Raw genomic sequence first — 23,759 nt, 5'->3', positions numbered from 1 at the left:
TATGCAATTCAGGATTTACACAGCTTGGAGAAGAGATAAGTTCAAATGACACAAGCAATTATCTGGTGTATTATCAGGGTGTTGTGTTGGTTTTCTTCTTTGAGGGATAGAGTGACAAATGGGAGAGTTTGCAACAGAATGGAGCTGACAGACTGAAGTTAAATTTGCAAGCTTGAAGCACTTTGTTTTATTAAGATCTCCTAACTAAGCTGCAGCATTGGATGCTTATACACTCATTTGATATGTGTAACAAGACAATTCAGAAAGACTAATATTGTTTCCTACATGGTATTTAACAATAAATATAAATCTAACCTCCACTAGTTCCTAACAGCTGCTTCCAAAGTTGAGCCATAATTCACTCTAGGCTCACCCACCCTTTGACATCATTCAGAAAAGACTGATGATATAAAAAGTGAAATATCAGATTTATGGTATCGGAAGTTATTACTGTCATTTCTGTATCCTTATTGAGGTTAACATAAAAAGTTACATGTGATGCAATGTGAAAGTTTCCTTTTACCTCTTCTAAAGTTATACACAGGTAAAATTTTCTACTCAACTACAGAATAAAAATTGAAAAGCTACCAACCTAAAGGAGGTTCTTATTTCTTTCACCTCATTAAGGGCACAGCAAAATAACCACTTCACTTTAAATTATTTAGTTGTATTTTAAAAGCTCTCCTGGTATTTTTAACTGTTTCTTGGTAGAGACAGAAACCTCAGTTATTTTGTTTCTTACTGTTCCCCATTTCACTCATATTCTTTTCCTTTCCATGTGTCTGCACCTTTTTTAGGCAGAACTATTTACCAGCAACCAAGGGCATTTCAAAACTAGAACTTTTATCAAGCCCACAGTTTCCTCCAGGAACATCAGCTGAAGCAGCAGGCTGGCAGATGACATGTCAGAATTTGTAACATCTCTCTTCCCCCATCCCTGCCAAACAAGAAATAAAACTAGGCTACGGATATGTGGATATGCATTTTTAAAGAGTGGGAAAATGTATCACAAAATTAGGTATTATTTTAAAACACACCAGGTATGTTTCAGTACTATTAGCTTTTCACAAGCATATTTTCCCTAATACTTGTCTTAGGGGAAGTGCTGCTAGGGCTCAGGCTGTTGGCAGGGAGCTGGCACCTTGCTTTGGATATTCTACTAATTCCCCACTTCAGGCTTCAAATCTAGCCCATCATGTGCACACAAATTTACCCATAAGCAATTCCAGGCAGTTATATTTACTGTCTTCACAACACCCACAACAAACCAAATTCCTCCTTGAAGCATTTTTTCTATCTACACACTAAAGCCCTGAGTTTATTGCTAAAGAAAAGACACTGAATGCATCTACTGTGTAAAGTAACCCATTAGGATGCATGAATCCCATATGCTTACACTAAGGCTAGATGGACAATGTTGATCCAAAATGAGCAAGCAACACCAACTGCAAGAATTAAAGCCTGTTAATCATGTTTCCAAAATAAATTCTCTGAACAGTATGTATTTTTAATATATATTTATTACATCACTTACAAGAATCTACATTAATGTTAAATCTAGCAAAATAACAAATTGCAACCAGGATGACATGGTCAAATATGAAACACAAGTACAATACAGTATGATGAAACAATGGCACAAAAATGAAGGTGATTTTCGTCAGCTGATTATAAGAAACAAAACATTCATCGGTATTTATTTTGCAAGGTTTACATGTTTTGTTGATAAATCAACAGCTTTCTTTTTGGTTTCCTGCATCACATGAATACAAAAAATGGTATATTTTTAAAAGCAAATATCCAAGCACTTTTCATTAAAAAAAATAATTGTATGCATAACTTTGTAAAATCTTAAACTTATGTTGTAAATGTGCCAATATTTACAATATCATAGTGCAACTAAGAAAACGAAGAGGCCTTAACACAAACATTGTTAGCTCCTCTTTCACTAGAGCCCAAATTCCAAAACACTGTATTGCAGGGCAAACCACAACCTAATTACCCATATAACACCAGACAACAAGGACACGCTGAATATAGTACAGCTTTCTTCACACTTCACTGCTGAGGGTTAATTGGAGCGAACGGGAGGACAACCACCATGCGCGACCAGGGACACAGAACCGCGCAGGAGCACTCAGCCCTGCACGGACACAGCTCAGGTGTCACCCACGGACCCACTGCCTGCCTGGGGGCACCTGCCAGCTGGAGACAGGCCAGCTGAGCCGGCCAAAATTGTCACGGCAGCAAGCACAGCTCAGAGCAGCCCCAGCTCTGCTCGGCAGACCCCGGTTTCTGGATGGAAGGGCTTTCCTGGGGGAAGCACACTCATTTCCAAAGAGAGGGACAACCACTTGATTGCTTTGCTCTGCATGTAAAGGTATTGCTGTCTGTGCTTTGCAAAGTTACTTTTCATCACTCATAGTTACAAGCTCTTGTCACTAGCAGATAGAGCTGAAAGTGAAGATTAAATAAAAACCGATCTTGTATTTGGTTGCGTACCATTAACTGGATATAAAAAAAAGCACAGACAACATTAATCTATGCATTCATCAAGTGATGAGGTAATTTAGCACCATAAAGATTTTCTGTCTGTTAATTTCTCTACATTTTTGACAGAAACAGTAAACTTGGATTGATCAGAGGTTCTTTATATTATTGTTAATTCATTTTACATTCAGAGTGCATTTTTGTAATGTATGCACTATATAAAGTTCACACAGCAGTGTGAATTATGAAGCTGCGGAAGAAAACACAATTATTTATCTCAATTTTTATTCCACGCAATCTCAATCCAGTTGTTCTTCTCGGTTGTTTTGTAGGAACTTTATATATCCTTTCTTGTAATATACATTTATAGCCACAATATTAATACCCCAGAATTTTTATCATTCAGCCAAATATGCCCTGGGAAAATGAACTGAAGAGAAAAATAATTACATATAATGTTCTGTCTCTGAATTATTTTACAAATTGGGAAGTAATTTTCACATTGCATAATGAATGCTAAAGATTTTATTATTTCAACAAAAGAACTTCTGATTTTGCATGAGTTAATGTACTTCAGAACAGCACCATTGAAGAGAAGGCATAAGACTGAATATTTCAAAAGAATACCATTTCCAATATTCAAATTTCAATTTTCAGTTTAGGATTAATGTTTTGTCTGTGTGTGTATGTATTTGTGCGTAAGGTTCTATCCTTCCCACCTTGGAGTTAATGATGGGCTTGCCACTAACTTCTGGTTTTCAGTTTGAAATTAGCCCTTGTTTATAGATGTAGTCTCTTAAAACTGTACAGAATTCTTTGGGGTAGCTGCTCAGCAAGTCGTGGTTGGTGCAGCTCCACCAACTTTAACAGAGCTGTAGTGACTCCCACCAGACGAGCATCCTCCTGTTAAAACATTTTCCCCATTTATTTGTTTAAAGTCACAAATGTGACGTAACAGCGCATGGGTTCCAAAGCCATTAATCTATGTACGTGTGCATGTGCGTGTAAATATAAACATACACATTCTGTGCTTCACATGTGAACTGCTTGTTGCACAAAAGAAGAAAAGAGATTTAAAAAACAAAACAAAACAAAGTTGCAGAAAGCATTAGGGAAATAATCACAAGTATTCATAAAGCTCAAAGGGAAGCAAAGCTTTCACAATCTATACAAGACTCTTTAGCTACATCATAATCACCTTGGAGTAGGCACAAATAATGCAGCATACAGAGAACTTTCAGAGGTTCAAACACTATAAAGTTGCTTAAGCTATTCTATTATTTAATGCAGTTGATGAAATCTAGGAACAAACTAAAACCTGTGCTGTTGCAAGCAGAATTACAGCATCAAGGAACACAATTTCAGTTCCACCCATAAACTGAAACCTTCTGGTCTTGCTCAAAAGAAACATTTCATTTCTGCTCATGTATAATGGGAATTACATTCCACACAAAAAAGGATCTCAAAGTCTATAAACAGTGTACCTTTTCAATCTCTAAGGGACTTTCATTCCTAAAATGAAATATTAATGATACGTCTTGCCCCTGAATAGCCCCTTAATACAAGTCATATGTTGAAATGATTAAATGTTATGGACTAGCATAATCTTTTTTAAAACAGTCTTGATGGAGAACTCACTATGATAACAATTACTGATATAAGGTCCATTTTTCTTTTCCACAGCTAAGCAAAGCTGTGGGATTCAGGTTTGCTGGCAATCTGTACTCCCTGTGCAGAACAGTCTTAATAAACTGCCTAAAGCAGCAGTAGCCTAAATGGGAGAAGGGAGGGAAAATAAAATTCCTGGAATTTATTTTCTTTAGAGGAAAAAACAATTTTTAAAATGTCAGTAAGTATTTTGCTCAATCTGGTCTAGTTGCCTGAATGTTTGGAAATTGATTTCAATGCACCTTTATATAATATGCATTTCTCAGGATCAAGTAATACACTTTCCCTCATAACAACCAAAAATGCAAACAACTTCACAGCTGTGAACTTTTTCAGTAGAACAGGGCAGCCTATGCATTATGGTATGGGGTGAGGGATGGACTGTTCTTATGGCTGGGAACAGTTTTAGATTGAAGTCTGAGGCAGGAATGGCAAAACATGCATTTCAAAAGGGTATGACCTGACTGCTTCAGCAAACCTGCCAGACCAATGACTTTCCCTCCAGGTGATACTGGAACCACATATTGGAAACAGAGAAGGTAAGTTTTGTATTCTGCTGCCCTTATATTTCTTTTGCAAATATCCTCTGTAAAGAAAATTATGTTGATCCAGTAAAGCCATAACATCACATGCCAACAATTTCCATTTGCTGAGTTTTATATGGACAAATCAATATAAAGGAATTATTTCACTACATTTAGAAGTTGGCATGTGGCAGCTAAACCTTTTCTTCAATTAAGTAAATTTTCCTGATTTCAAAATATATTAAATCATCACTAAATAGCTCAAAAATATAACCTCTATAGATTTTTGCTGAGAATCAGAAACACACTGATTTCTAATTCTTAAATTATTAGTATTTGAGAAAATTAAAGGAAAGGTATAAGTCTGCAAAAGTGTGTGATCACTACACTATGGACTTTAATACAACGTACGATGGAAAATATTGCTATTATGTAAATTAAACAGACTAAGATTCTCACAATAAAGCAGCAGAAAACAAACTAAAATTAGTAGATATTTGTTAAGCAACTGGTTCTAATGCATGACCTACTTTAACACTAAAGGAGTTTTGCATATTCATGCTGTATAAAAAGAGCACCTCTAGATACTGCGAAAACAGAAAAATTAGGTCAATAGGAGGATGATTTATGGTATCACCATTTCTTTTGGCCTTCTTTTTAAAATGCACAAAATGTCTCCTTATAGGGAATAGAAAATGATGTTCCCATTCTTAACGTAAGTGAATATAATCAACTACTTTCTCAGGTAAAATACATTTTTCCAAAAGATGTCAGCAAATGTATGTCAGATGATGCTGCTAGACAGCAGGCCCTCGTATTTGCTCGGTCAGAAATCTGTCCCCATTTGCTTGCAACACATGGATGATCAGCAATAACAGCTCTCGCCAGGTAAAACATTCATAACGCCTGTGAGCACCCTTCTGTTTACAGCCATCGGATGGCAAGGCAGTGAAGAGAATTTGAACACTGGTTTGAAAGAATTACTTTCATCCTGTGACCACACAGGATTTCTTCACTTTCCTTTCATTTGGATAAAAAGATTAAACTAAGGGTGTTTCAAATGTGCGTGTTGGGATCAGACAGCGTGGTGCAAGCAGTTTAATATGGCAGGTTTTTTCTTCTCTGCATTTTACCTATTCGTTGGTAAAAGCAAAGTACCCATTAACTGTTCATATCAAAATGAATAAAGATAGATACGGTAAAAACAGAACATATAATCAGTACCTTTGATGATAAAAATAGTGCTATTCATAAATGTGCCCACTATGTATTTGTGCGTTATATTCACCTTATCCAATCTTTGTGCCTTTAAGTATGCACAATGCTGTTCTGGATTTGATGGACATATTCAATGGCTCATTCATTACAAATTCTTGCATTAAAATGCAGTGATAAAGCCAAAAAATACCCCCACACACATGAATTTATTTGGCCCCATGTTGTTAATATTAAATATGCAAAACTCTTTTGTGCGATTCACTATTACTGTAAATTAGCAGCTATTTTCTTTTAAAATGTTAAACCTTCATCAAATCACAAACCATAAACATTGTTCCATTTTCTCTTTTACACTGAGTCTCCTACTGAATCCATATCATCCGAAGAGAGTGGGCGATACAGGTCCTGTAAGATGAAGTGCAGTATAGATTTGTTTATTCTGTTTGATTTGTTGCACTGCAACTGTCTTATATTCTTTTTGTTACTGTGGACCAGAAGACATTGTTTAACACAAAATACACATGTTCTATATGCTCATATTGTTGTCTTTATGTCATATTATTATTTTTTAATCAAAAAGATAGATGGTTAGTAAATAAAGCTGAAGTTTCAATGTACAACATATTCTCAGAGGCAACTATTTTTTGCTTTGAGTCTTTCCTATTAAACACTATTCAAACAGTATTTGTCTGCTCTGGAGAATCTCTTAATGGTTGGGAAACACGGAAACATTAATTTAATCTCAAAGGGAATGTATTGCCCTTTTGGCCATTTTGCAGGGACAGAGTAAGTGCTTACCATACATAAGGTAATAAAAACTTGCCACCCACTGGTGATATAGCATGGATCCAGCAACACTTGACCCCTGGGCTGCTGACACTGAATACTGCTGTTGCCTATGTCGTACTGACAGTGGTGTTCCTTTCCCACAGCTCCTCTGTGCCCGTGTGTGTGTGTATAAAAAGACAGCATGTTTTACACTTTGTCCCCCCATCACCGTCTCTTTCTGCCGGTAGCCAAGCAACCAGCTCATGACAGCAGAGGGAGAGTCTGAGTGGATCTGTACACTTCATTCTTTCAACACACTCTGATCCTCTGACAGATCAGACAATCCTCAAGTGCCAGAGGTGCTATGGGATGATACATGGCCCTCTCCCACCTACACAGCACAACAACCCTCTTCGAGACACACTATCGCACGGAATGAAAGCTCAAAAAAGAGAAGTGGTAGAGGACAGGGCACTGTTTTTTAAAGGTGATTTAAGCATATCTGATGGTTCAGAGGGGGTTCTGACTGGGCCCAGCATATCTCATAGCCAGTCTCTGATATCTTAAAGGTGTTTTGGGGGATTCTTTCCCTATAGAACATATGAACAAATTGCAACAAAAGATCCCTGTAAGACAAAGTACAAGAAAAACATGAGAATGGGAAAGCTGATGGAGTCAGCTTTTGGGTTGACCTTGAATGGATTAGTTTTGCTTTTTTTTTAATTACAGTAAGATAACCGAGAGAATAAATGAACAAATCTGAAAGCTATACTACTAAAAAAGGACCAGTTAAACGGAATGCTTCATGAATTTCAAACTGTGATCTCAATAAACAATGCAAATTCATATTTTACTTGTAGGCATGATATAAAACAGATTTAAGTACCTTAAAGGGGGGTTGATAACCTAGAATGCTTATTCTGCGTATATTCTGCCAATGGGCATGTATACACACACATTAGAAGACATTAGACTGGCAGAGTGAAAACAGATCTTAGATACATTTCTATTATGTTGCAAACAATCTAGACAAGACAACAATTTTAAACAGACATCTTATTCTGAATACTAACTAGCTAGTTAATTATTAAAATGTCTTTTGAGAATATGCAGTTTGGGAATTTCTAATACATAGTACAGGAAAAAAGAATCTTTGGATTTTCTAGAGAGGGTAACACCCCAAAATTTTGAATACTATCTCCCAGATGACTGCTCTTGCTTCTGAATATTAAAAAAACTAAAAATTATGCATTTAGAACTAACAAATAAGATATTTCTGAATTTTAATATTTAGAGAATATTTTTGCACTTCTTTTCATAACTCTATGATTGCTTTAAAGCAAAATCATTCACCAGATTTCAGTGTCATTTTCTCTGCTATTTACCTGTTTTTAAATACTCGAAAGTCTTAAAAAGTTTTCCTTTCTGAAAGAATTTTTCTTACCCATAAACAGCCAGAGACTTGTGTGTGCTGAAATTATGAGGAGAATCTATTTATTATTTTGCATAGATTTATAAGAAGACAAAAATTGCTGAATGAATCAGACTTCTTGGCTACATACAACTCAAAAAATCCTTATATAGATAGAATTGAGCCTGTCTAATCAGTCAAGAAGTACCTTAAAATTAACTCTTTTTTATTCTGTAGGTTGCAACCTCTAAGAAGACAGAAAAAAATACTTAAGTTATTTTCTAAATGTCATGCCACCTTTTGCGAATCTGCATAGTTAACTGCACTCTGTTGAAGTAGTAACTATATGTGTGGATAATATAGTAACTCTACTTTAATCTGTTATTTCGAACCTGAATTTCAAATGTATTAATCCTCTGGGAAAAAACTCCAAAACTTAATTATGTTCATAGCAATTTAAAACCCAGAATCTTGATTTCCTATTTAAGAATAAAGCAATGATTAAACTGCATAAAAGAGTAACTATAGCACACAGCCTGCTAGTTAAAATATTCAGAAGCTGAAAATTGGTTGACAGTTAGCTAAGATAGCTGATAAATTGTTCCTAGCTCACTTTCAACTTCGCGAATTACACCCATGAAATCAATCTTTCAAATCATACTTTCTTCAAATATAGACTGAGTTTCGCAGAAGTTTATAAAAATATAACTTTCACTGACTTCTGAATTTCTGGAAACAACTCAGCCAACATACATATGCAAATGAAAAAGGATACATTTTATCTTTTTTGTATTCTGGCTTTTGAGGGTACAAAATTTTACCTGTAGGGTTACAAGAGTACTGGTTTCCTGAGTATGTACCACAAGACAGTAAGCATATAACAGTATGTAAGGCCACATTTTTGGCCTTATTCACATCAATCAAAAGCCTTCCTTCAAAGGCCAGAATTCATTTTTTAAAAAACATGAGTGATGAAATGTCAGTAAGTAAAAAGATTAAATCCTATATTAAGCTGCCTAATGCACTCCACAGTTCTTTACTATTCCCAGGAAGAAATCCCCACCTTTGTGGAAGTATCTTGCTTTGGTGCCTCTGGATTCAAAAGCCTGACCTCCTCTCAGCTGTACTTCCAGGAAAAACGCTGGCAGCCTGCCTAGAAGCCCTGGGCATTGTGATGTCCCAAGCCTACAACTCCCTCACAGCCTTGGATGGGGATGCTGAAGAGCTGATTGATTCGCGAACCAGGCGAGCCTTGAGGAAATGTTCCTATCACCTTCCAGACCCAGCACCTACCACGGGCACCCCATGTACCTGATGCCATGAGAGAACAGGAACTCCTGTAACTCTAACTGCACAGAGAGAGGCACAAAACACCACAAATTACAGAGCTGAGCTGGTGTCCCCAGGACCCAGCATCTTATTTCACTTCTAAAGCAGTAGCTCCCTCAAACTGCAGGTAAAGAGAGAAAGACAGAGCAGTCAGAAAACCAGCCACCACCTTCAACTCCAGCTCACAGCTACAGCAGCCAACACTCTTCCTCCAGGGCAGGAAGAGGTCATCTCTCAACACAGGGGACAAGATGGGAACTGAAATCCATCTCTTCTCCCTTGTATGTCTATCACAAGATACCAACACTTCAGCAATCTCCTAGGGAATAAACTTCACCCTGCTACTGGCTTGTCAGCACTGTAGCTGAAGTCACTGAAGACAGAACAAAATATTTTGGGTTTAAATTTGGTTCATGGCAATACGGTACATAAAATGACCTCTCTAGGTGAAATTTAAATAAAAAGACACAAAAATCTGTACTAAGACTAAACAGAACACCATTTATATTGCTAACAAGGAAATTATGATTTTCAAGCACTGCTTAATGCCTTATTTATTCATTGGAATGCACATTATAACTTTTAATGACACAATCATATGTTTTTACACTGAACTTCTAACTCATTCACTTCACAAGCTAAACATGAAAGCAGATGAAGTAAATTCTCAGACTGAGTGTTAAGTTTCCATCCCTGAACTTCTGAGTTGATTTTGTAATCTAAATAATGTTATTGCAATGCATTTTACACGATTGCAATCTATCTTTACATGAATATATTCCATGTTTCATCAGGTAAAAAAAATAAAATAAAGCCAGACAAGCATGAAAGGTCCCCTACAGAGGTCACGAGGACTGAATATGAATATTGGAGAGGGGAATTCATCTCACTAACAATCTTAGTCTTATCTATCCTGTAGTACACTTCAATATTTATTTTCTCTACAGTTAGCAGTCTGATTTTGTTACTGCTACATAGCACTTTGCATCCATAATACTGCCACTCGGTGATCTTATTACACTTACACATAAAAAGAAGCCCATCTGCTCTCCTCCTCACATTTGAAAGTCAGAAATCTTGTGCCTAGAAACCTCTTGTGTCTAATGGTGCTGATCACATGGCTCCCACTCACCCATCCACAAACGTTAGCAGAAAAACAGTTCTTCACTGTGGAGAGCAAAGCTTCAGTGGTGAGAAGAAAGTTTAGGAAAGTTACCAATGAAAAGAGACAGCCTTACTGCAAATGCAAATCCAATGTAAACTGGTATCATCCATCTAAACATACGCCCTCACATCACCAATGTATAATTCATTTGGAAGACTCTTTGTTCCCTCTCCAGTGACTTATTAATGATTCATTAATAAGCCTTGAGAGCAAGAACAAACAGGTGGGGAAGACATTGCATTCAAGAAGATTTTAGCACCAGCTTACCCGCTGGAAGTTACATCCTTCCTCTCTGTGTACTGGATGATGAAAACCATGACACTACCCCGAGGCTCCGAGCTGCTGCTCACTGGCTGTCCCTACACTGCAAGATCACAGTCAGCCCTGAGTCTGTAAACAAGTCATGGCAGAAACCCATAGCTGTATTCCAGATGGAGGGAAGACTTGGACATGCACCATTCCTCAGCTCCCTGGCATACATCAGCTATGAAGAAGGGTCTGCAGGCTAGAAGGGAATCGTGTCATGCTATAGCTATTCCTGATCTGGGTATCTGGGTAATCAGGTCTGCACCAGCTCCTAAAGTCAAGCACTGCCAATTTTGTACAAAATCCCCTTATTTTGAGAGACGGAAATTGTATCTTTGTTTAAAAACTGAAAAGGCAGAAAAAGCATGTGTTCAAACTCTATTTATAAACAAGTCTGAGATACAGATTACTGCCTCAGGGATGCTTTCATTGAGAACTGATCACAGTTAAGAAAACAGCAGAAAATACATAGACATCTGTCTTATTTCTTTTAAACAGATAAAATTAATTCTATCAGCATGTGGAACTTTTTGGTTGAATGAGTAATATTCTATCAGAGGGTTACAGCAGTAACGTGGGCATTAGCTTAGTTCTGGATGCTTAGGAATACTGTAGATTCCTCCATACAGGATAACTAGGGGGAACCTACAGCTACTATCAACTCTCATCCAGGAAAGTGATGGACACGTGCCTTGGTGCTGATAGTATCTTCACTGCACAAGGCTGTGATATCACAGCTAAATTCCACAGTGCATTCTTTCACCTTGCTTCAAAATCAAAGCAGTCTGTAGGTTGTGCAAGTGATAATGCCCACAGCAAGTTAGGAACAAAAGAGATTTCTTTGACATTTTCTTTCAGTTGTGAAATATTTAGAAAAAGAAAGTAAAACAAACAAAAAGTTTTGTGAAAAAAGAGAAAAAAACTCTGTTTTTTCCCCCTAAGGATAAACCAGTTCTCAGCATACTTAGCATTTTGACAGACACAGAACAGTTGTATTCCACTTCAGGGTGTTTTACAAACACAAGGATTGTAGCCAGGCTCTTCCACCCTACAGCTCTACATACACACAAGGGATCAGAAGGGAGAAGGCTATTGGATAATGGCTATGCTGGATTCTCCCCAGCCATGCTCAGAAATCAGTTTCCTTATTTCCTTACCCTCTGTTTCCGTAGGCTTCCTGGGCTGGTGGGAGATGGGCTTGGAGACTTCCCAGAGCGGGGAGTAGAAAGTTGGCTACCAGGGGTTCCATTCACTAAAAGGACAAGAAATTGAAATAAATGAATACAAGGCATTATTAAGGGGAAAAAAAAATTAAATCAACATTTTTCTTAAATCTTTGTTGAACAGAATTATTTGCTTTTGCTTAACGCTTGAAACATTAAATAAGGTAATTCAAAAAATAATTATTTCCTTAGATTTTTGGCTCATGAAGGAATTTTTTTACACAGGGTGAAAGCAAATAATGAAAAAACCTGAAAAGACTTTAGTCAATGGCAGAAAACATGATCATGTTTTCTTAAACTGTATTGTTCCTGTACTTTACTGAAAGTAAAATACTGCCATTACTGAAAGTAATGGGGAACAAGGTGCTTTTTTAACCTTAAAAGACAAAATATATAAACCTTTTCATTCCATTTAACTATGGCTTGAAGTGCTGCCCACTAAAAATAAAACACAGTATTGCTTGCAAGAACAAATCAGCTGCCTGCTTTTCACTTTTTGAGTGAGGATGCAACCATTTGAAGAGATTTTTGCAATACTATCTGACCCAAACAGCACCTCAGACTTAACCCAGAAGGGCTTTCTGGAGGCAAATGAATTGGATATAACTCCACCGGTCTGACTTAGAGGAAAGCAGCACTCTCTCAAACAAGCAAGTTTCTTCACATATGTCAGTGCCTATCTTTATAGAAGCATCTTCACATGCACATGACATTATCCAATAAATTAACAAAACAATGCCAGCAGAGGACAGAATTCTACTACAAAGTAATCACACGAGAGGCTATCAATAATAATCACACTGAAGCACTGACAGAAACACTACAAAGCGTGTATCACATATACATGTAAATACTCTTCAACAAGCAACTGTTCTATCAGAGTCTACATTTGTAAGTGCTAGGACAAAAAGAACAATCAGATTCCTAGATTCTGAATCTTAGGAGAATATCAACATACTAAGGATATCAACAAGGTATTTGACTTACCTTCTATGAGTTCTAACATGGACAAAATCTGACTGTTTAACCTGATAAGAGCAAGCAGCAAAATTCCTGCTCTGCACTAAGCCAAGCTGTAGCCAAACTGAGAAGCAATGGGATTAGTTAAGGATAGCTGGGGCTGCTCACAGAGTGAGCAGAATGCGATGCAGGATTCATAAGCAGAAGCCTTTTCTGCGTAAGGCTGACGTCTTCAGAGCAGCAGTGGGAGGTGCAGGTGCTGTCTTAGGGCTACATCAAAGGTGTCAATTAAGCATAATGCTGCTGCTTCACAACGCTGCTGAGCCACCGCAACCCCCACTCGCTTTCCATGGAGCCCCGAAAGCCTGAGCAATTTTATATGCTGTGCACTGAATCATAATGAGGTGCCTTTGGGGGCAATGTAGCAAGTGACTCATCCGAAAATCAAAATGACAATAACTCTTGTAAAAACTTGGCTGACTGGCAATCTAGCAAATGCTAATTCCTTTGGATAATACACTAGGCATTTTTAAAAGATTCTTCTTACTTTTTGCATAATGCATTGTTCTTACTGGCTAATACTGGGCCCACACATTACAATGAAGAAATATGTATACCTACCACACCACACACATCAATAAAACACATTATACTGCATGATAAAGGACCATCACTCAATAGCGCTTAGGTGCTATGAGTGATCCAATCACAACATCACTTTGTACAAGGCATTGTTTAGAGTACAGGTGCAATATATTTGCATAACTATAGAAACAACAAGATGCTGTAATTGGATTTAAATAGGCTGGTTTTATAGATAAACATTCCACTCATCCAGGCTTCTAAATATCTTTATACAGAGGACAATGATTTGCACATATCAGCACTCATTCAAATTTTGTAGTAAGTGTAGGGAAACAGACATGCTTATGTATGTTCATACACTATTCAGCAAAACAGCCACAGATCTGTCCAATGGTGACTAAAATCAAATTTTATTACTGATATCACTGAAATAATTTAGGAAAAGAGCAAGATGAGATGAATTAAAATCAGAATCTCAAACTTGTAAAGTTGTAAAATGCATCTTCTAAACACCTATGGCATAGTTTGGAAATCAACATTAAACTCCTACTATTCACACAGAGCTAGTCCTCGAGACTGCTCAATAACAGGTCTAGTGCTCTGCCTTCTCTTTAAACCAAGAAGATACTCTTAGGTCTTATTATCATAACCAAATTGAAGATAACATATACATTTCAATACACCTTGTAGCACTAGGCACTGGTTCCTGTTCTTAATAGATTGACTCCTTCCCCATAACTTCCAACAATAGCTTTTTTTAGAATTACTAGAGCAATGACCCTGTCCTGAAGACAAAAACTTGAGGCTACCAAGTGGAACCAGACAAACAGTTGCAATAGTGTATTTAACTATCAACATATTTCTGTATTGATGTATATTATGTTAATGAGTATCTATTTAGGATGAGAAAACATAGTATTACCATAAATCCTAAAAATTTCTTACTTGTCACTATCAGAGTATCCAGAGTGCTTAAACTAAGTTTGAATGATCTCTTCAACTGTGCCTTTAAAAAGGAAAATTATGGTAGTTGTGCTTATTTTGACCATGTAACATGTGAAATCAACAGCACAATTAATGAATTGAGGCCCTCAGCAGATTTAAGTGAACTTTTCTCACCTCCTTACCCATATCCAAAATACAAAGGTGCCTGTACATAAAACATGCACCAGGATTTTTGAGAGCTCACAAGGACTCCCTATAGAGAGCTGATTAGGAAACTCCAGAGATGGCAATTAGCTCTGGAGATGAAATTCCTTTTACCAATCTTTACATACCTGTTGTATTGGCTTCTACATCTGAAGTAGTTTTCTTGACTTTATTTTAACCAAGTTGCTGTCACAACAGAAGTTGTATCATCCTGAAGCTATCATCTAAACCTGACCTGATGAATAATCTACTAGGAGCCTCCACTGCAGTGTAAACTTCCAAAGCTACACAAGATGAATCCTTCTGGATGCTCTACATACCTGGAGATATACACTGCTATCACTGTTATTACATTACTCTTAGTACTGATATTATTAATATAATCCTTAAGACAGACATTGCAACAGGACAGAAATGGTAATTTCCGATATTTTCCCAGGACATTCCAGGGGCCCTCCTTTTATAGCCTTTTGTTTATGGCTTCCTGTGCTTATGAGTCATTAGACTGAATTTGCAAATAGAGGTGATATTAGGTGCTGTGTAGCAGGAAGAGACTGCAGTGATTCTGACCCCCTTCCTGAACTCCATTTACAATCATTACACCACTCTTACATAAGCTGCTCATTACCAGAAAACATATCAACAAATATGTGAATAAAAGCTGTAAGATTTAATAATAATACTGCATTCCTGATGACTAAATTGCCCTAAAATCCATTTCTAGGTGGAATGCATTTTTGTTGGAAACTGCATTTCTATCCAGTATCTGCTCTGCATTTCTCACTGACTGATACAGCATATGTTCCTAGAGGGAACCTTGATGTAGATAAAGACATAGGAAATTGGTAAATCACTGCAGTGATTGATCATTTTATTGAGTGAGGCAAGAGGCTTCTTGTCACTTTTATTCATAAAATGGCAAGGGTCATAGATTCAGCTTAACACACAGCGCCCTCCCATCACCTTAAGAAGAAGATTTATCAGTTCAAAATTTCACCAGTGAAATATGTATCAAAAAGCTGTAACAATACCAAAATTATTGTGGCTGCTCAGAGCAGATGTATGCAACCGCTTGGCTGTGAACCCCTTTTCTCACTGTCCTCTCTTGCTGAGGAAGTGCAACAGAGCAAGAACCTGTCTTTGTACTTGCTTTTCCAGCACCTGGCACACACATGAGGATGGAGAAACCCATAAAATAGAACATTAAAGCTGGATACCAGCATCTACTGAGATAAATGCAAAATAGGTTTTCATACGATAATATAAATAATAAATGATAATATTTATTAATAATACTATGATAATAAACTAATGAAAATGCTGCAAGTAAAAAGTACTTTGATGGCATTCCAAAAAATAAACTTTGATAGGGCATATTTTCATTAAGTAATAGAAACAAAAAGCAGGAAAAAATTAATTCAAGCATTGAGTGCCAGTCTGAGAAGCCACAAATAAAATCAGTACAATCAGTCTCCTATAGAGTTGCCGATGGATGTGCTAGCATATTGTACTTTATAAAACACATAGAGATAACTTGGTGCGTTTAAAAAAGAGGTTTGCCAAACACAAAAGTGTGTGTGAAGAAGAAAGAGGACACTAAGGGAAAAGAACAGTGCAGGCTTTTTTTTGCAGCCACAACTTATGAATAGGAAAGTTCAGCTAAAAAATTATTTTCACAAGTCACAACATGTGTAGGTCATATTCAGCAACTGTTAGGAGATAATGTGAGATTACTATTTGACCTTGCTGCAATTACTTCTGTAGTTTTTCACTGTCCTTTCCAAAACAAAATTTTTGTCTCAGTAAGATTATGTAGTTAGAAGATATTTAGGAAATAAACCATATCTTGCCTTTTTGTCCATTCTGCTTTTGTATTTTACTTTTGTACATCTTGTCATTTTTGTCTTAACAAGACAAAAGACAGTGTGCACAGAGCACCACATTAGGCAAGTGCCCTCAGTATGACTCCCTGAAGAAGACAAGGCTTTAGAGGTTCTACCTTAGCATGCAGTTGGTTAAGAAAAAAGCCCAGATACTGCATTCATTTCAACTGGTGCTAAACTGTCCTTTTTATTTTCAATCTTTTGTAGAGTTTATGTCAAAAAGTTCAACAGATAAGAGTAGAACATCCCTTTGCCACTGAAGACAAGGCCTGACAGACCCACACAGAACTTTCACCTGATCAACAGATTAACAGATCAGAAAGGATCACCTACAGGTCAGGTATACATTCCCCATCCCAGCAGGCACCAATATACCAGTCCTTGTTAGTCCCTGGTACCCGTGGCAGCCACACAGTGTAGCCCAAGCTGTGCAGAGCTCAGCAGGGACTGTAAACCCCACACAGGCACTTCCACCTCAACCCCAAGTCACCTATGTCTGCACTAGCAAGCAGAGAAGTGCTGCAGACACACAGATACTGAAGGCATATCTTATATCTGAGAAGAAAGGGGACTGCCTGGAAAATGCAGTTCCCTGGTATCCACCAGTATTTGTTGCTTCCTCCAGTCTCAGAAGCTCAGTGCCTCTTGGGGTTTTTTCCTCCCCACTTCAGCTGATATCTATGAAACTGTCTGCTAATTTAATGTAGTACTAATCAGGAGAACATCCCTGTGCACATAAGATTTTATGAAAATCTGTCTTTTGGACTGTTTTGCCTAACTAGAAAGATGAGGATTCTCAAATCAGTCTGTTTGAACTGAGTGCAATTTCTGAGCACGTTCCTTCATTTAGCATTTCACTTTTCATCCTTTAAGAGGGTTAAACTTTTCAACATAACCAAATCAACTTCTCTTATCAACCCTTGTTTTTGTTACTGAGTATAGAATTATGAAAATTAAGTTTTCACTGATTAGTGTCAAAGACAAACATCATAAATAAAAAATTAAAAAGAAGCCAAGATCAAAGCAAAAATCATCTGGAAATCCCTGGGTCTGCAGGATGACTCCATCACTCCCATGGGTGTGTGCTCTTGCCTTTAGGAAATTTTTGCTTCGGCATATTTATCATAAAATCAGTCAGCTGAGTACCTTATGAATAGGAAAGTTCAGCTAAAAAATTATAACAGTGAATGTAACAGTGTGAATGAAGACAATATGATATCTCATGCTTTTTCCTTTGGGATACAAAAGACCTTCTGGAGTCAGGTGGTTGAAGGAGGGCTGCTTCTGGATAAGAGCCTAAGGTTGAACCACCAGACAATGAAAACATACCCTAATGCAGAGGAACACCTCTACTTCCTTTTCTTTTTTTTTTTTTTTTTTTTTATACAAGCAGAGAAAAGTACAAGCATCTGACCTAGGAATGGCTTCCATAAGATCCTATTTCCATATCCACTTTTTCTTTAGGGAGCATCGACAGTTTTGATTAGGCTTTAATTTAATATGCAGTTTCACAATTTCTTTACTCAGGTACAATTTAAGAAAGAACCTCACACAGTCTTTGGTAACATGACCTACTCCATCCATTCCTCACTACGTTCCCTTTGACATTTGGAATAGGCACATATCAATTTGGAATAGGCACATACCAGGTATTCTTGAAATAGTCACCTGTCACACTGAATAACCCAAACTCCTAAATAACTTTTTAAAACCAAACTTTAACACCTGAATTGATATTGTAAATAAGATTTCAAGCATCTGACATATTCTGAGTGATAACTTGAGGGAAACAGGAAGGGAGAAAAAAGTGAGAAGGAAACAATTTTGAAGAAGGTGGTCAAACTGGAAAAAAAAAAAAAAAAAAAAGTAGCTACTTTTGTTGAGAGTAAGTCCTGAAAATTAGAGCTGGAATTTCAGAAGGTAAACCAGAGTTCACCCAAATGCAGCATCTTTCCTTAATTTAATGGACCAAGGGTACAGTAATTCCAGTCATCTCATGCTGTTCTTGATTTGATTAAAAATAACGATGATGAAGACGTCAGTATGCTGCTTTCTTTGAATCTATTACCTCTTCACCCACACTGAAGCTGCCACCAATGGTGTTAAATGGCAGCTGGACAGAAGCCACCAGCTACTGAATAGCCATCAGACATTCATAATTTTTTGGTCACCAGCAATGGGCTGATACCCAGTCTCACCAAAATTAAATTTCTCTTTTATTATGCACTTTCCCAAATATTATTTGATGTCAACAAAACCACATCAAAGTGGTTTACAGGCTTTAAGAAGACATCAGAAAAATTAAATAGAGGTAGGATTATCTATTGCACTTGGAATCAGACATCAGCCTTCTGCCTACTCAGGAGGTCACACTATCTTTTCTCTGCTTCTCTTCTTTGCCTTTTTCCATGCTTCTCTTCTCTATTTAGACTGAAAACCTTTTGAAGCAGACAATACCTCAAATGGATTTGTAAAAAGGCAGAAAGCAATCCTCCTGCAGAGAGATTTCTGTCTGGTGGTACTGTTTTGAAACACTGTCAGATGTAAATAACAAACTGAAGAAAACATAATAACGGAGAAGTCAGCCCTTACACAGATCTTCCTAGCTTACTTGTACTCTTGGAAGAAAACATTATTCTGTGTTTTTATATAAAAATAGGATGCATCTGTTCTCAGGAGCCAGGAAGGCTATCAGGAAAATATAAGTGCATTAAACATATGCTCTGTTACAAAAAAAAAATAAAGTGAAAAAACAAAGATGGAAAAAAGGTGAACACCACCTATGTAAAGGCATACATGCCTTTGAAATATGCCAAAAAATGGTGTAAAGGCAGATGCTGTCCTTTTGCTCACTGCAGATTGCATAGCTCAAAAAACAACAGTGAGTGTGTGTTTCTCACAGACGGATACATTTTATTGTGCCCTCAGCTAAGCAGAGCACAGACTTGAACCTTTGTGGCCCTGATCACTTTTGCAGCCTGTGGTTTCATTAAGGGTCTTTCCCTGCAACCCTGCAGCCTGATTTCCCATCACAGATTCCCCACTTCGCCCTGTGCTGCCATTGCAGTGTGTTCTAGAACCTGTGAGATGGTGTTTCTCATCCTCTTATTCCCATGATGTTATTCCCATAGTCATGTATCTGCAAAGCCTGAAAGTGCTGTTATGGTAGGTTCTGTATAGAGCTTTCAGCCAAGGAGGCTGTCTTTAGGGGCAGCCGAGGGCAAAAGGCACCTGCAAAGGGTGAAAGTCATCTAAGAGCATTGCAATCGTCATTAAGAGTCCTTTTTCCCCAGTAGCAGATGAGACAATGAGGGAGATGGTTTTCCAGGACAGTGGGTGATGGCTCCCCCGGGAGAGGGGACATTTAGGGTCCTTTGCCTGCTCCTCACAGAGTCAGCGGTCTCTACAACAAGGTGAGACTGAAATGGAAAGCAAGGGCCTTCAAGCAGAATTTCCCCCAAAATAATTTAACATTACTGAGTTTATCTTCAAAGCACTGGTTTTGGTAAAATATTGTTGTTCCAGACTTAGAGATGCAAAAAGAAGACAAAGAAAAACAAATGACCAATCCCTCCATGTAAGTCCTTTGCTTCTGTAAGCAACTTCAGATGTTATTGGGATGAATTTGAAGAAGTTTATCACCCCAAACTACCATTTGCTCAGAAAAATGAACTCATGGACTTCATCCAATTAATAAATCGTTAGTGTAAGATAAAGTCTGGCTTAATTCATTGACTACCTGAAATTCTGTGTCAAAGAAGGGAAACAGTTGTTGAGGATGGCATTTAAGTGCCTAAACCAGAATAGATTGTCTACGTGTATTAGCCTTGTTTATACATTTATTTCTCTAATAATGGGAAAATGGCCCAAGATTTTGCCTTCATTAACTCCAAAAATGATGATCTAAATCAGCTATGCTGTTGAATACTTGCATTAAAGACTATACCATACTACAGATGCATACACAAAAGAATAAAAGTTAACTCAAGGATATCTCTTCATTCGACAATTTTACCTGTTTTAATATCTAACTTTGAGATTTGAATATTTTTTTAACATAGTCTTTGTCTATGGAACTTTCCTTTTTAGGCCCATGTAATTATCCATGTGTATTTTCTTGATATGAACATTAATTTAAGTCTGAAGCAGAAATATGATCCTTTTGTGCAATTAGAATGTGCAGACTTCTCAAAGTGCAGCAAGAATCAAAAAGAAACAAAAGGAATTGAATTCTTTCTAATTAGCAACACGCTCTTTTCCATTCACCTCTCTCAGCTTTTTGTCAAGGGTACACTACCAAGTGTGCTTTCTGTTTCCTTTATCCCTACTTCTTCCAACTTTGTTCTGAGACAAAATTCTTCAGAAAATGATACACCGTTAACTTTTTGTAATATGTATGTATTGTCTTTGATCAGAACAAAGAACCTACTCTTCTTCTTATTTTCCCTGTTTATTGCTAATGCAAGAAAAATCTCTAAAAGTAGTTTAGAGTTTAACTGAAAGCAGTTTAACAACATACAATAAAAATACACGTACATACACTTAGCAGTAAAAACATAACAACAAAAGCATAACTTCCAGCTATGCACAAGTCATTCAGGAGCTTCTCTAGTACTGAGATATTTAATGTAGACCTCATGGAAAAAAATTATTAGCTCATATGTATGCTAGACGGCAATTTCTCTATTCTGCTTCTGTCACAGGTACACAGAATTCCAAGAAACAAGCAGCAATTTTATGCTTGCTGGGTGGCAGAAAAGTGAAATCTCTCCATTCTGCATTTCATGGGAGAATGTTGGGTTTTGTCTAAAACCACTGTCCTCTTTCTTTCTACTACTGTTTTTTAAAAATGCAATGTCTAATATAAAATTGCATTTTTAAAAAATCATTGACTAGTTTTAGCTATATGTGACTTAAAAACAATTCTTGATAGCAAGTGCTTAGTACAATATTGTTTCCTTGTTTGAAAGTAATACTGATCTAAGTACTCATGTATGTGAGGTTAGAAATAGGCTTATTGTAATGTTCACAAAATTTGACCTACTTGCAAAAAGCAGAGATACAGCCAAATCAGAGCTGTTCCCCTAACTAAAAATAAATTCTATAGAAACACTTTCAGTTGTTTATCCTTTTTAAGCTTAACAAATTTAAAATTGAATAGGACAGAACACAACAGAATAAAATAGAATAGTTCCATTGGAAGGTTCCTACAACAACCATCTAGTCCAACTGCCTGACCAACTCAGGGCTGATCAAAACTTCAGCACATTTAGGTGAGAAGTGGAGCTTCACAATAGAGTGGCTTTGGTGAGCACCTGTCATCCAAGCAACCACACAGTATTTCTTTGTAAAGGAATGATTCCTAGCTATAGAATCATTGAGTAGTTTAGACCAGAGAAGACCTTAAGGATGATCAAATCCAACTGTTAATCCAGCACTGCCAACTCTACCACTAAACCATATCCCTCAGTGCCATGTCTACAAATCTTTTAAATATCTCCATGGATGCTGACTCAACCACTTCCCTGGGCAGCCTGTTCCAATGCTTGATAAAGCTCTCAAAAAGAAATGCTTCCCCAATGTCCAGTCTAAACCTTCCCTACTTCCCTGCAGCTTTGAACCATTCCAATGTGCCTTGTCACTGAATACCAGAAAGAAGAGCTCAGCACCTTCATCTCCACATCTCCTCCTCAGGAAGCCGTAGAAAGCAATTAGGTCATTCCTCAGCCCTTTTCTCACAACAAGACAAGCCCAAAGTCCTTAGCTGCTCCCTATAGGACATACCTTCCAGCCCTCTCATCAGTTTTGTTGCCCACTTCGGGACCCTTTCCCATCATTTGTAAGCAGTGGTGCCCAGAACTGTACACAGTGAACACATCCTGGTGATCCCCTCTTTCACCTGGCTGGTGGAGCTGTGTTTGAGACACCCTAGGTTGGAGTTTGCTCTCCTGGTTACCAGGGCACATCGCTGACTTGTAACGAGCCAGCTGCCAACCAGCATTCCCAGATCCCTTCTGCACAGCTGCTCTCCAGCCACTCCTCTCCCAGCTTACACTCATGCCTGGCATTATTCCATCCCAGGTGCAGAATTTGGTATTTGTTCTTAAACTCCATCCCATTAATCATTGCCCAATGCTCCAACCTACCTAGATCCCTTTGCAAAGCATCTTGTTCCTTCAGAGTCCTCAGCACCTCCAAGTTTGTTATCATCCTCAAAATTTTTACTGGCACTGTCACCTCCTCTATCCAGAACATTATTAAAAATATTGAACAAAACTGGTCCTAGACCTGAACCCTGAAGAAATGCTGCTGGTGACAAACTAACATGTGCCTACTTCCCATAAATATATTTTCAGAGAAATGTTTAAGATGGTTACATCTGTCATCAGCACAGCACCATCCAAAATAGTTTGCATTTTTAATATTTTCACTACACTGTTTCACTTCTTGCTAAAAATGTAATGATATATTAATTATTGTTGTTGTATAGTAAAAACATTCCCATTTTTCCATAGGCTGTAAAATAATCTCCTGATCTTTTGAAGTATGTAATATATTCTGCTCAGACATTTACAGAAGTGGACTGCAAGAAGCTAAGATTTCCTCACCTAGACTTCCCCGGAACCTTTAAGTAAAAAGAGTATTACTTCTTTCAGGACCAAAACTAACATGGTATCGATATTCAACACAGAAAAAAACGTTGCTAGTCCCATAGAAACCCCATAGATTTGGTATTATTCACTTATTTCACATAGAAATGAGCATACACAGTTCAATGTTTATTATCTCTACCCACAAATTCATTAGGAAAAAAACCTCAGAGTCTGTAACATTCACACACTAAACAGGACTGCCCTTAAAGTTAAATTTAACTCTGATCCACCTAGCTACAAAGAAATTAACTTAACATATCTATGAAAGAGCTACTCTGGACTTGTTCCTCACAACTGATATTTTATCCCAATACCTCTATTCAGGTTTGTGTATCTCAGCTGTTCTCTAGGATGTGTAGGAGGCAAGTCGCCTCCCAGCCCTGCTACCTACATCTACACCTCTGTCCCTCATTGTGTCTCTCCCACT

General features: G+C 37.5%; 1 protein-coding gene across 4 annotated transcripts in view; it reads right to left on the bottom strand.

Annotated features, from left to right (window-relative positions):
* DCLK1 (doublecortin like kinase 1) overlaps nucleotides 1-23,759 on the bottom strand; it is a 236,390-nt gene that overhangs the window by 56,702 nt on the left and 155,929 nt on the right. For 2 of the 4 annotated variants that reach the window (XM_058045184.1, XM_058045185.1), the window contains exon 6: nucleotides 12,037-12,131. In XM_058045184.1, the coding sequence (XP_057901167.1) occupies nucleotides 12,037-12,131 (95 nt within the window). Of the gene's footprint in view, nucleotides 1-1,502; nucleotides 6,306-12,036; nucleotides 12,132-13,089; nucleotides 13,262-23,759 lie in introns of those variants that run through there. The other 2 variants (XM_058045186.1, XM_058045187.1) reach the window with 2 other exon arrangements.

Source organism: Melospiza georgiana, chromosome 2, assembly GCF_028018845.1.
Source record: "Melospiza georgiana isolate bMelGeo1 chromosome 2, bMelGeo1.pri, whole genome shotgun sequence".
NCBI classification, from domain to species: Eukaryota; Metazoa; Chordata; class Aves; order Passeriformes; family Passerellidae; genus Melospiza; species Melospiza georgiana.
This window is presented reverse-complemented; position numbering and strand designations above follow the sequence as displayed.